The following is a 14260-nucleotide window of genomic DNA, read 5'->3' as shown; positions in this document are numbered from 1 at the left end:
GTATATATTCCGGCGCGCCGGTCGGTGAGCTGTGAACGCCTCACAGACTCACCGGATCTTCGCCCTTGGGCGTCTGCTGGCTGGTGGGTGCGCGCCCCTCTGCGGTCCCTGTGGCTCCGCCCACGCGGGGGTCGGGCCGGACGCTCGCGGCCTCGCGGCGGTTTCGGGGCCCCGGCTGCTGGGAAGGGGCGGTGTCTGGGGCCTGCGTTTCCACCCTCGCTTTTGTTCTTGATCGAGGCTTGCTTTTCTGCTCGCTGCCTTGGTGCGTTTGTAGCTCCTTGGTTGGGTTGGGGCTAGCAGTTTCCAATCGACCCCAGACGACATTAGTTAAAAGGAAACGCGTGAGAAAATCGTCTTAAAGCTGAATTTTGTGGGGTACGCGGACGGGCTATTGATAACTGTTCCGCCTTCGGCGTGGTTCTCATTTCTTGTAAAATTGGGACCCTCGGCCACAGAGTGGCTCCGAAGGGGTTGGTTCTTGCCTTCCCAGCCCTGCTGCTTACCAGTGAGGCTGTTTTGTGTAGGTGTGGGCCGTTGGGGACACTAAAGTGACATTTTAAAACTCCCTGAAAAGTTTCTCGATCCTCGGAGCACCTCCTTACCCTCTCTGCTTAATGTCCCTTGAACTAGTTTCGGTTCTTTGACAAGAAAAGTTTGACTTCCCCCACCCCCATCCCAAAGTGCTCCATCTTGATCGGCCTGACTGCCCAAGGTATCTTCTTCTTGAAATATCTCTCTAGTTTTTACATGGATGTTACCTGGTTAGCATTTTTGTGGATAGATCTTTTTCTTCAAAAGGTGTCTCTAATGTCCTGGTGGGGAAAGCATTGAATTGAACACTTCAAGTTGGTATATTGTACCCATGAGCTCTGAAGCCTTCTTTTAGGACTTGTCTGCCCAGGGGAGACCTCTGAGAGTCAGAGGGTGGGAGCAGTGCAGACTCCACTGACTGTATCTTGAATTTTGCTCACTTGAAACCTGGGGTTGGAGAATTAATCTGGGAATCTTGTCACAGTGTTCTGAAATAAGCTTCTCTTCTGCAGATTTCTTCTTTCTCCAGCAAGAAAGATGGCATCTGTTGCAGTTGAACCACAACTGGTATGATTTATAAATAGACGGATGATTCTTGATTCCTTTCCCCACCAGCCCTGTTTTGTAGACATTAACTCCTCCCTCCCTCTTGGTTGCAGAGTGTGGTGACCAGGGTGGCCAACCTCCCCTTGGTGAGCTCCACGTATGATCTGGTCTCCTCGGCTTACATCAGTACAAAGGATCAGTATCCTTACTTGAAGTCTCTGTGTGAGATGGCAGAGAAGGGCATGAAGACCATCACTTCTGTGGCTGTGACCAGCGCGCTGCCAATCATCCAAAAGTTAGAGCCACAAAGTGAGTTTCCATTCTGGCCTCAAAATTTAGTCCCATATAGTCATTGAGAGTGAGCGCAAAGCTGGTTTGAATAATGAAGGCTAGCCTTACGCCCTGAGCTTTCATCAGTCAGGGAATCCTCAGCCTTTCCTGAGACACATAACTGCCTTTTCTGAGAACTGCCAGGTGATGCTCATTGTTATAGAAGGCCTGCTTCAGAGCAATGGCAAATATGATATTAAAAGAAATTCCCCAGAGATGTTTCTCTGTTGGCAAGTGAGATCAAACAGGGAATCAGTGAGTAAACTGAAATAACTGACTTCCTTGGGACTACACAGTATACATGAACTGCTTTAAAAAGAAATCACTATACAAATTGCCCACTTAAAGTGTACCATTCAGTGGCTTTTAGTATATTCACCGTGTTGTTCAGGCATCACCGTGATCAATCTTAGAACACTGTCATCTCTCCAGAAAGAAACTTCGTACCACTTTCTGTTTGGGATGAGGAAGAAGTCCTGGAAATGAGAGCGGTAATGGTTGCACAATATTATGAATGAACAATATTGTGAGTCCCAGTGAATTGTACACCTAAAAATAGTTAAAATGGTGAAGTTTGTTTTGTATATTTTACCATATTTTTAAAAAAAAGAAACCTTATACTCATTCTCAATCACTCCACCACCCCCGCCCCCTTCCCCAACCTTAGGCAACTACTAATCTGTTTTCTCTATAGATTTGCATATCCTGGACATGTAATATAAATGGAATCATAAAACACGTGGTCTTTTGTGACTGGCTAGTTTTCACTTAGCATAATGTTTCCAAATTTCATTCAAATTGTAGCATCATCTCAGTATTTCATTTCTTTTTAATATGGAATAATTTAATATTCTGTTGTGTGGATATATCATTTTCATGTATCAGTTGATGTTCGGGTTGCTTCTAACTTTTGCCTATCATGAGCAATGCTAATGCGAACACTTGTACACAGGTTTTTGTGTGGACATATGTTCTTTCATATATATACTTAGGAGTGGAATTTTCAGTTTCTCAACATTTATTATCTGCTTTGGAATAAGGGATTAAATCATTCTGTCAAATTTTTACATCATGGACTTTTAGGATCATGGGGAGCCTTTTAGTAGCTTTCCAACTCTGCTACTCCCCAAATGTTGGGAGTTGGTTGGGGAGCTTGGACTAAAATCTGGGTCTTGTTAGGGAGATCCAGGGTGCTGTTAGCACAGTTTCCTGGTGATAACCCCAAATATACTGCCACTTACTGAATTAAGTGTAGGTAGAGATTAGACTAGCATGGAAATGCTAATTTTGAGGGTTTTTAGATACCTCATTCCCTGAATGAGGATTCGGGCGAAGCCTGGCTTCTCTTAACCTTAGGGGACAACTGATGAGGAAGAGGCTTCCTGGCCACCTACCTTCTTGGCTTGTCACTGCCTCAGCTTGCTGCTCCCCCACCCCCACCACACACACACATCCTTATTTCCCTGTCAGTAGAAGGAAGCTGCTGGAAACCTGGCAAGGATCTCTTTTCTGAACTTGAGAAACCAGACAAAGCATTGTGTGGTAAACTAAAATAAATATTTTTTGCTGTTTTTCCACAGTAAGAATAAAGGTTCAAGTTATGTGTTCACTCTTACCAGACTGTTAACATTTTCACCACTTGTGATTCTTCTAGTTGCTGTTGCCAATACCTATGCCTGTAAGGGGCTAGACAGGATTGAGGAGAAGCTGCCTATTCTGAATCAGCCAACAAACCAGGTGAGCTTGGGATAAGAGTGCTGAGGCTTGCCACCTCACATTTTTTAAGTTTTATCTGTTTAATACAGATTGTTGCAGGCCACAAACAGGCAGTACTTATTTGTTCCAACCTTGAATATATTTTTGAAAGAGTAATGACCACTCTCTTACTTCCTGAACTGTTGTTAGGTTGTCTTAAGAAGCAGAGATGAGCTATCCACCTTTGGGCCAGACTTTAGTCTGATCTCTGTTAAATTTGTGGCTTCATCTCTGCAGGTGAAATTGCTTCCTTAAATCACTGAGTCCTGTGTGGTATTGGATAAATGCAGAGGTGGTGAATAGAACCTTTTCTTACTTGGTATCTGAGAGCACAGCCAGTAGAATGGAGAACTGGTACTTCTGCCTGTGTGTCGGCCTGGGGTAGTGTGCCTGGTACCTCTGTCTCTGCTTACAGGCATGTATGAGGGGCTCAGTAGAAGCATCTCAGTGGAAAATGCCATTTTTCTCTAGAGTTCCACTTGTGCCTCACTACAGGTTCATCTAGTTTAAAACAAAGAAAAAACCTCGACAAGTTTTTTATCCAGTTCCCGCTTTTGGTCTCCCGACAACCTTTGAGTGGTGGCAGGTAGGGCGTTTATACCTGTTAAGGGAATTGAGGCTCATCCACTCTCAGTTACTTGTCCAAGACCCACAACTAGAAAGTAAAAGGGCCAGATTCATCCTTTAACTCTTCAGCTGTGCTGCCTTAGTGAAGACCTTTCTATAGGTATCTGTGCCCATGTTTCTCACCAGCCAGATGGCCTGCTTTTTTTCCCCATAGGTTGTGGCCAATGCCAAAGGGGCTATGACTGGGGCAAAAGATGCTGTGACGACTACTGTGACCGGGGCCAAGGATTCTGTGGCCAGCACAATCACGGGGGTGGTGGACAGGACCAAGGGAGCTGTGACTGGTAGTGTGGAGAAGACCAAGTCCGTGGTCAGTGGCAGCATTAACACAGTCCTACGAAGTCGGGTGATGCAGCTGATGAGCAGTGGAGTAGAAAATGCACTCACCAAATCAGAGCTGCTGGTAGACCAGTACCTCCCTCTTACCAAGGATGAACTAGGTAATTGGATTTTTGCCTTGAAATAATGTGTTGTTTCTTTCCTTTTTTGCCACGCCATGCTGCTTATGGGATTTCAGTTCCCTGACCAAGAATTGAACCCGGGCCATGGCAGTGTAAGTCCAGAACCCTGACTACTAGGCCACCAAGGAACTTCTTCCAGTGTTTTATATCTTAAAGCAATTTTTCTAGATAGCTTCATTGAGATATACTTTATATACCAAAAAAATTCAACCTGTTTTCCTCCCACATGTTTGGTTGCATGAGCCTCACCACAATCCAGTTGTAGAATATTTTTATCACCCCCAAAGGTAAAAGTTCTGTCACCCCCAAAGAGTAAAGCTCATGATCTTTCATGCCTGTTGACAGTCAGTCTCCATTCCCCCATCCCACACCCGCTGTCCGCATGTGTGGGTTCTCAGTTACTCAGTTGTGTCCAATGCTTTGTGACCCCATGGGCTGTAGCCCATTAGGCTCCTTTGTCCATGGGATTCTCCAGGCAAGAATACTGGAGTGGGTTGCCGTTCCCTTCTCCAGGGGATCTTCCCAACCCAGGGATCAAACCCGGGTCTCTTGCATTGCAGGCTGATTCTTTTGTACATAGTAACTTTTGAAACTTCCAGAGAAATTAACCTAAGGAAATACTTTCTACAAATGAATTGCCCTTTGTGGGCTACTATATGGGATTATTAAATATTCAGTGCTTACTGTGTGCCAGGGAAGACACTCTGGTGGGAAGAGACCTGTGTCAATGACGTGTCACAGTGATGTGTTCTGGGTTGCTAAGCCCAATAGCAGATAGGAGCCATCTTGGGCAAAGGGGTGCATAATTACCAGATGGGTGGGTGGAATCAACAAAGACAAGATCCAAGTTAAGAGTTTAAGCCTTGTTACTTAGAGCACTTAGAGCTGTGATCCCTAAGGCTTCCTTTTTTTCCCCCCCTTTTTTATAACTTCAGAAAAAGAAGCCAAAAAAGTGGAAGGATTCGATATGGTTCAGAAGCCGAGTTACTATGTTAGACTGGGATCTCTGTCCACCAAGCTGCGCTCACGGGCCTACCAGCAGGCCCTTTGTAGGGTTGAAGAAGCTAAGCGAAAAGGCCAGGAGACCATTTCTCAGCTCCATTCCGCCTTCAACCTGGTGAGTACAACTTCATTCAAAGGTAGCGGAAGTGAGTTCATTTATCTCCAGGGTTAGGATAAACGTAATCATAAAATCCAAGAATTTTAATCTTACATTATGAACAATCCAGTAGAAAAATGGGCCAAGAGCACATAGAAAACTCACAGAAAAGGAAGTATATAATTAGCTGAATACATGAAGCGGTGTTAATCTTACGCTGAGTGGTCAGATTACTGATTTCCTTTCCTGTCTGGTGGCGTTTGCAAAGCTAGATTCTGTGGGTGATGGTGTAGAGGAGAGGTATACTTGTGTTTTTTTACTTCTGGAGGATTTAAGGGAAAGAGGAAAGTTAGAGACACACCTGTGCCTGGAGCAGCTTTTCTCCTAGAAATGTATATTCATTCAGAGTTGCAAAAAAGTATAAACAATGCACATTAACTAATAGACTGATTACATTGACACATCACAAAAGACTACTGAGTAGCCTTGAAGGATTGCCAAGTTACAGAACAGTATGCATTGTTCAGCCATTAGAAACCAGTTTACTCTTGGAAGGGGAAGTAGGTGGCTGGCAACAGGGAAGAGGAAGTTTAAGTTCCTTTCTCTTTCATAATTGTATATTACACACATGTTAAATTTCAGTTGCCATACCTGTGTTAAACCGGAGGAAAATTGGAGATAGTGGTTTAATAAATAAGAGGCAGTTAAGTCCTATGGCTGCTTGGCTGACTTATACATAATGATAACAAGTAACAATGCTCTTGGGCTTCTCTGGTGGCTCAGATGGAAAAGAATCTGTTTGTAATGCAGGAGACCCAGGTTCAATCCCTGGTTTGGGAGTATCCCCCAGAGTAGGGAATGGCAACCCACTCTAGTATTCTTGCCTGAAGAATCCCATGGACAGAGGAACCTAGCAGGCTACAGTCCACCGGGTCCAAATAATCCGACATGATTGAGCAACTTACACAGGGCAGAACAGAACAGTGCTATCTCTGATACGCTATCAGAGATAGCCACAATGCTATCAGAGATATCTCCTTAAATACCAAGAACTTCTGTAAGTATTGATGATGGCTGGTTTACATCATAGACCTGAGAACAGGCTAATATGAATATCTATTAATAGTTGGTTCTTTGTCTTCTTCCAACATGTTCTAGATTGAACTTGCCAGGAAGAATGTGCATAATGCCAACCAGAAAATTCAGGATGCTCAGGATAAGCTCTATCTGTCCTGGCTGGAGTGGAAGAGAAGCATCGGCTACGATGATACAGATGAATCCCACTGTGCTGAGGTGAGACATGTGGGACAGGGTCATCCACTACAGAGTGTGTCGAAATTCTTACCAGGCACCTCAGCGTTCTTATTATTCTTCTTAGAATATTCTTCTCTAGCAGAAGTTGAACAATACAGGATACACACGTTGCTTGTTATGTGATAGAAGCAAAACTGTGCAGTAACTTTAACAACTCACAGATAGGTATATTGCCCCAATCAGGACACAACTACCTGAGAAACAGGCATTTCCCTCATAAAAGGTACAAGCTAAGTGAATACAGGTATCTTTGCTGCATAGTGGGGTTTTTTGATAGTATAAATAGAGTTGCTATGAGAATGCTTTGTAGGAAGGGTACTGACTCAACCTTGGAGAGAGGATGGGTGAATCAGATGGTTTGCTGGAAGAGATGAGTGGTCAGTTGAGACCTAAGGGGTGAATAAACTAGGTGAAAGGGCATTAAAGGGGTGAATGTTCCAGACAGAAGAAATATCATATTGTAGTCCTAGAAAGTGGTTCTTTATCTTCCAAAAGCTAATACACACTTGCCCTTGAAAGTAACATTAATCATTTGTTTACATCATATCTCACTTGAAGAAAGAACATTCCAGTTGTCCTACTAATGTGGAGGGTATTTTCCTTCTGTCTGGTCTCCCATGTTACGTTTCTTCTGCTTAAGACCATGAACTTCGAAGACTCAGGCAGTAGTTCAAATCCCAACTCAGCCATTTCCCGGCTGTTATCTGGGGCATAGCTTATGTTCTACCTGTGGTGTACCTAGTCACTCAGTCGTGTCCAACTCTGCGACCCCATGGACTGTAGCCCACCAGGCTCCTCTGTCCATGGGCATTCTCTAGGCAAGAATACTGGAGTTGCCATGCCCTCCTCCAGAGGATCTTTCCAACCCAGGGATTGAACCCAGGTCTCCTGCATTGCCGGCGGATTCTTTACCGTCTGAACCACAAGGGAAGCCCAAGAATACTAGAGTGGGTAGCCTATCCCTTCTCCAGGGGATCTTCCCCACCCAGGAACTGAACCAGAGTCTCCTGCATTGCAGGCAGATTCTTTACCGGAGCTACCTGGGAAGCTCTATGTTCTGCCTATGAAATGTGAAAGAATACTGCCACGCTCAGGGATGTTGTGAGAATTTTAAAAAGCTAAAGAATCCACATGTGTGGTGGACATATCCCAGCTGAATGTACGTGAACTAAGTCACACATACCACTGTTGAATCCACTGCTCATTCTTAAACTTGTCTTACTTTCAGCACATTGAGTCACGTACTCTTGCTATTGCCCGGAACCTGACTCAGCAGCTCCAGACCACGTGCCACACCCTCCTGTCCAACATCCAGGGGTTACCACAGAACATTCAAGATCGGGCCAACCACTTGGGGGTGATGGCTGGTGACATCTACTCTGTGTTTCGCAATGCTTCCTCCTTTAAAGAAGTGTCTGATGGCCTCCTCGCTTCCAGCAAGGGGCAGCTGCAGAAAATGAAGGAGTCTTTAGATGATGTGATGGATTATCTTGTTAACAACACACCCCTCAACTGGCTGGTAGGTCCCTTTTATCCCCAGGTGACCGAGTCTGAGAGTGCTCAGGCCCCAGGTACAACCAGGAGGCCTGGCAGGTGGAGTAGAAAACACCCTAAACCCGTCCCTGTCAGCAATGCAGAGGGCAGCCAGCCAGATGACAGCTCCTCTTGAGCTGACACCTGCTAGACAGGTCTGAAGTAGGCAGGCAGCTAATGAGGCAAAAAAGTCTCCACTTCAGTCATTTCCAACTGGCATAAGAGCTATAAAGTTTCTGCATTAGTGCATAAGTTCTGTTACTTACCTGGCTGGAAAAAAAAGAATAATAGAGTGGTCAGAGCCTGTCCAGAACTCGCACATGTTTCAGGGTGTTTATGGCCTCATGCTTTTGCTACTTACTGTTACTGTCTGTCTGTACTGAATAAAAACACCTTCATGTAGGCTGTTGTATGAATTGGGGTCTGCTCTGAGCAGGCCTCAACTCTGGTTTGTCTCACAATGCATGCTTGTGTACCCTGTGTTTTTTATCTTTTCATAAAGAAGTGCCTCCTTTGAATTCAATAAAATTCACTGCAGAATAGATCGGTTTTATGCTGTGTGTTACATGTGCTTTTTGTGTGGCTTTCTTGGAACTGCTTCGCCTCCTTGACAGGGTTTTTAATACATATGAATTCAAATGGCCTGGGGGCAGGGGCCAGTTGGTATAAACATTGGAAGAGTGATGTTAAAAATGGAATGTTTGATAACAAAAGCTAATGTTCCTTTAAGAATGGTATTAGGGGGTGGTGGTGGTTCCTTTCATTTAATGACTGTTTACTGGACCCCTGAAAGCATGTTTTTAAACCAGTAGAAGGAGGTACATAAGTACATAAGTACCTGACTGCTTTGCTGAAAAGAAATCAGCCGAGAGGAAGCACATGAGTGACTGTTTGCATCAGTCTCATGTAAAAGTAGCGTCATTTCTTGCTAAGGGGCCATCTCACATGTATGGAATGAGATTGTTCAGTGTCCAGTCCTAGCTGGACTTAATGTACCATGTTGTCACTTTGGTAGAAAGGCACTAACCTCGGTGGGTGAGGTACCTTTAGAAGACCACATGAAGATAATTAGAAAAAGGAAGACTTTGAACCCCCTGTAGAAAGGATTTCCTATTACCTCCTGCCTAGGGTGTTCAGGCTTCTAATCCCCTTAGTGTGGGTTGATTATGTAGGAAATATAGACCTCCTCATAACAAAGCTGCAGTATGCCAAACCTTTTCAAAAAAAGCCAATCTTAGAACTTGTGAAATAGAGCTAAATACTGAAGGCCTGCCCTGCCCTTCAGTAGAACCGAAGTCTAAGTCAAAATTTGTCTCCTTTTTTTACCCTGCTTCACCCTTGTCTCCCCATGAAGACAAGGAAGCAGCATACAGCTTTACATGCACTTACGTGAATGAGCAATCAAACCTTACTAAGTTAGAGAACTAATTTTTTTCCCCTGAGGTAACTCCAGGAGTCAGTAAACGTGAGCTCAGTTGGAAGGACTCCCTGAGATACTTGAAGTGAAGGAGCTTCTGGTTTCTGGAAAAGTGGACTGTCATGATTGATGGGCTTCCAGGGTGGAGCCTATCCATGCTCTCGCCTTCCTGTCCCTAGTGAGTGGCTTTTCTAGAGACTCTTCCTCTTAACATTTTTTTTTCTTTTGTAGTCCAAATTGTACAGGACCCTGCTATCATTTGCCTGGGAACTTCAAGGGTGGTATTTTATGGCTGATTGTGATTGGTCGGAAAGTTCATATATTGGAAAGTTCATATACTACAGCTCTACACAGGCTGCCTTATACTGAACTATACTTTCTGGTTCCCCTTCGTAAGAGTAATAGCACCTACTGAATTGCCTATGAAAAGGAGACAGATCTCAAAGCTGTTCTAAGTGAGCAAGACAGAATATAAAGCAGACTTCTCTTAGCTCCTGGAAGAACACCACTGACTTTGCTTTTACCACGAGCACACTGTCATGGTTTTGTCTGTCTGACTTTGTGTCTCAAGTTTGTGCCTACATGCGTGTCATTTTGTTGTCTACATGTCTCAAAATGCATGGTGTCCTTGCTTTATTGTTGGATAAACTAGCAGTTTTAGTTTAACAGACTTTCCCCCAAGGAGGACAATTATTTTGAGGGGAAAAAAACTGTCTAAGCCTAGATGGTAAAGAAAAACCCAAATGAATGTTTTGGCCAACCCAGTATCTTCTCCCATTCAACAGGTTGCTTTTTAACTTTGTTGAAAGTTTCCTTCACTATGCAAAAGCTTTTTAGTTTGATTTGGTCCCATTTGTTTACTTTTGCTTTTGTTGTCATTGCCTAAGGAGACAGATCAAAGAAAGTAATACTAAGACTGATGTCAAGGAAACACAGGCGTGTGTGTTAGTCACGCAGTCATGTCTGACTCCTTGTGACCCACGGAGGCTCCTCCATCCATGGAATTCTCCAGACAAGAATACTGGAGTGGGTTGCCATTTCCTTCTTCAGGGGACCTTCCCTACCCAGGGGTCAAACCTGGGTCTCCTGCATTGCAGGCAGACTCTCTACATCTGAGCCACAATTATTTTCTATTTTAAAATCAGTCTGTTTTCCTGACTCTGTGTCATGTTTATGCGCACTGCATGTACGTACACGTTTACCGGCAAGTAAAACTCCTCCAGATGCTGTTTTTATTTCTGTAGTAGCCCCACCTACAGTGCCACCTTCTGGAAAATTATCTTAGTAAATATAGAAATCAAGGAGGTTTATAAGTGAGTGGTGCCCTCTTATGGTTGTATGGTGAACAACCTGCAAAAATGATGTAACTCCCTGGAACCCTGGCACAGGCACTTGGTTTTCTTGAATGTCTTTGCAGGGAGGGACTGTTATTATCTCATTTGTTTTATAGTAAGCATATTATTCTGAGTTTGGCCTCTGAATGCCAGATGGGCAAGAGTCTCCTCATACTCCTTCCAAACTATAGTTTTTTATGTCGGTGAAAAGAAATTTATTTTTTAAGTCTGCAAAGTGATTTCTCTTGTGCCACATTTCTGAAAACCCTATGAAGGTGGTCAAGCACAATCACTACATTCTTTCCTTTTTAATTAAAAAAAAAATGGGGGGCGCTCCATGTGTCATGTGGGATCTTAGTTCCCTGACTAGGAATCAAACCTGAGCCCCCTGCATTGGAAGCACAGTGTCTTGGCCACTGGACCACCAGGGCAGTCCCAACCACCACATTTTCAATTAAACTCACCAAATAAACTTGATAGACTATGGCTACCTCTTTACTGCCCCACCCTTTTCTTTCCCAAGCCCACCAAATAGGTTTTGGTGATGGTCAAAAATAATGAAAATTAGATACTCTGACTCATTCTTGATATATGGACGGTGAATTATTCATATGGTTCTCCCAAAACATCTCATGGACTAGAGCCCCTGTTCTTGGTGGTGGTGGAGGCTTTTTTCCTAACCCACAAGTGTGAAATCTCCAATCTTCTGCAAAGAACTCTACCTTAGGCCAGTAGTTCCTGATCTGTAGGTGACTTTGGAGGTTTATGTGTGTGACAGGGTGGTATTTAAGAAACTAAAGAGAATTAAAGCTATTCTTTATTGAGTACCTTTTACAAGCTAGGCCCATACAATCTTTACTTACTCCTCACTTGGCAACACAATCAATTAGGAATTTTCCTCACTTGACTGGTGAGAAAACTGAGGTTGAAAAGAGACAAGTGGCAGAGTAGGGATTTAGTCCAATGTGTTACTGATGTCAAAGTGCTTGTTTTTTCTATTCTAGCAATCTAGCCTCTGATAGGAGAAAACTGCTTGCTTAGGACTCAAAAAATCCCTCTCTATTTTCTTGTGTTGTAGCTTCCTGTTCTATTCTACATTTATTAAAACTACTGATAATGGAAATTAAAATATACATTTAATAGGAATAGATTGGAAGAGAGAGGTGAGCAAGGTACATCTTTTAACCTAAAAAGAATAAAATTGCAATTGTTGACTTGCCTGGCTGCTGCCCTGCATCAATTTATCAGTGTTGTCATCGGTGTATCAGTGTTGTTGGCTTTTGTGGGTGTCAGGTTGGGTATAATCTTTGCGAAGTGAAAATTCATGAAGATCTGGAGTGTAGTTTGATCTCCCCAGACAGCCTCAGGAATAAATAGGGGAAGTCTTTATACCTCAGTCTGGACTGTCCTCTGAGCACCTGGGTTTTTAGGGAAAAGTGCAGTAAGGGCCACAGACAGGCAGGTAAGAGACCCAATAAAAAAAAAGATTCTCTCTTCATGTATTTTTAAAAACTATTTTAAAAAATATTGTGGCAAAATATACATAACATAGGCCTTCCCAGGTGGTGCTAGTGGTAAAGAACCTGCCCGCCAATACACAAGACATAAGAGACTTGAGTTCAATTGCTGGGTCCGGAAGATCCCCTGGAAGAGGGCACGACAACCCACTCCAGTATTCTTGCCTGCAGAATTCCATGGACAGAGGACCCTGGTGGGCTAAAGGGTCTATTGGGTTGCACAGAGTCAAACACAACCGAAGTGACTTAGCACACATGCATACATACCATCAAGTTAGATGGTCATCTTAGCTATTCTAAAGTATACAGTTCATTGGTATTGAGTACATTTGCAGTGTTCTGCAGCCATCACCACTACCCATTTCTAGAGCTATATCATTATCCCAAGCATAAAGGTTGTACCTATTAGGTGCTAACTCCTCATTCTCCCTTCCATCTGTTTTTTGATGGTTTTTGTTGTTAGTTATTTTGTCTCCATTAGGTAATCAGCTAGTTTTTTTTCTTCTGCTATCAAGATTTAGCCTTTAGTAACTTATTATACACCCACTCCAGTGTTTTTGCCTGGAGAATCCCAGGGACAGGGGAGCCTGGTGGGCTGCCGTCTATGGGGTCGGACACGACTGAAGTGACTTAGCAGCAGCAGCAGCAGCAACTTATTATACCTTTTCTGCTTCTAGTCATCTGTTAGTTAAGAAATACTACTTTGCTTATCATAATTGTATGTTAAGTAAGAGTTAATCAAACTTCTTATCCCTAAAAGGCTTCTCTAGACAAGAGCTAGGGCTTTGTGATGGCTGTTTCAACTATTCAAAACCTTTTGCTTCTTCAGTTCCTAGACATTTTCCAAACTGTTTATAGTATTGGAAATCAGAACATGGAAAAGTGGAGTATTTTTGTTCTTAAGAGAATAATAGATGAATAACCAGAAATGCTTCATAGCTTGTAATTTCAAAAGCTTTCATTTCATATGTTCTACCACTAGTGGGTTGCCTCTTAAAGAGACGTTTCTTAGTTATAATCGGAATGAATTGTGGGGATAAGACTATAAACATCTTCAAGAAAGCATAGCTACCGAGAAAGTAAAGTTCATGTATTAATTTGTGTTTCTAAGAGCTCAGCTGGAATTGACCGCTCATTTCTTTAGTGTTTGGTTTAATATCCAAGATTTTTTTTTTTTACAGGCACTTGATTTCAGTATCACAGACTTCACATCTGAGACTGATGAAATTCCAGATATTATAGCTTTGGAAGAGGAGGATGGACCAAATCATTCTCATGCTAATGGCCCTGAGCCTTCTCAGGGCAAAATGTTGAATAACTAACAAGAAAAATCTCCGTTTGCTGAATACGCAGTTTGTGTCACATTAAACTTCATGTTTGCTTGTGTTCATTCCTGTGGCTTTAGGGATTAATTGTTAGGGGTTAATCTCTTTTTTTGACTACTTGGTCTTAATTGTAATGAAACCCTGATTGACCCAGTCTTTTGTAACAGATTCTAGTTCTGCATTATATATTATTTTATATAATTCTTCAAAGTTTAATCATAAAAATGCCTATAATAAAAAATGGGCTCTTGAATCAGTGTTTTTTTTTTTTTTTCCAAACTGATATATTGAACTGTTTTCTTTTCCTTCTCAGATTCATTCCTGTTTCATCTGGTAACAGCATCTTTATGTCTTTTGGTAGGGGGAGAAGGGGTTGTCTCAGTGTGTCTGTTAGTCAAGGATTTTTTTGTTTTGCCCTGGCCTGGGGGTAGGCATATGACTAAAAACAGGTCAAATGAGAGGAAGCATATC

The 14260-nt window shown here is 42.9% G+C and overlaps 1 protein-coding gene across 2 annotated transcripts; it reads left to right on the top strand.

The window, feature by feature from the left end:
• Window positions 1-14042, top strand: PLIN2 (perilipin 2). 2 transcript variants are annotated; one of them, XM_010857066.1, is made up of 9 exons: window positions 1-83; window positions 1044-1098; window positions 1191-1386; window positions 3062-3144; window positions 3944-4229; window positions 5186-5367; window positions 6508-6642; window positions 7892-8182; window positions 13646-14042. In XM_010857066.1, exons 2-9 carry the CDS (start codon window positions 1069-1071, stop codon window positions 13784-13786), a joined length of 1344 nt encoding a protein of 447 aa, XP_010855368.1. In that variant the 5' UTR covers window positions 1-83; window positions 1044-1068; the 3' UTR covers window positions 13787-14042. The 2 variants fall into 2 exon arrangements, with proteins under 2 accessions (XP_010855368.1, XP_010855367.1); XM_010857065.1 differs by lacking the exon at window positions 13646-14042 and having other exon boundaries at window positions 7892-8747.
• Window positions 14043-14260: the final 218 nt, after the last annotated feature.

Source organism: Bison bison, unplaced genomic scaffold (assembly GCF_000754665.1).
Source record: "Bison bison bison isolate TAMUID 2011002044 unplaced genomic scaffold, Bison_UMD1.0 scf7180017864376, whole genome shotgun sequence".
Classification (NCBI taxonomy): Eukaryota; Metazoa; Chordata; class Mammalia; order Artiodactyla; family Bovidae; genus Bison; species Bison bison.
The sequence above is the reverse complement of the archived record's forward strand: the minus strand, read 5'-3'. Positions and strand labels throughout refer to the sequence as shown.

Excerpts from the sequence above, each read along its gene's own strand:
- PLIN2 (XM_010857065.1), top strand. The coding sequence starts at position 1,069 with ATGGCATCTGTTGCAGTTGAACCACAACTG. Across the intron at positions 3,145-3,943 it reads TGAATCAGCCAACAAACCAG|GTTGTGGCCAATGCCAAAGG; the intron begins GTGAGCTTGGGA and ends TTTTCCCCATAG. Across the intron at positions 6,643-7,891 it reads ATGAATCCCACTGTGCTGAG|CACATTGAGTCACGTACTCT; the intron begins GTGAGACATGTG and ends TCTTACTTTCAG.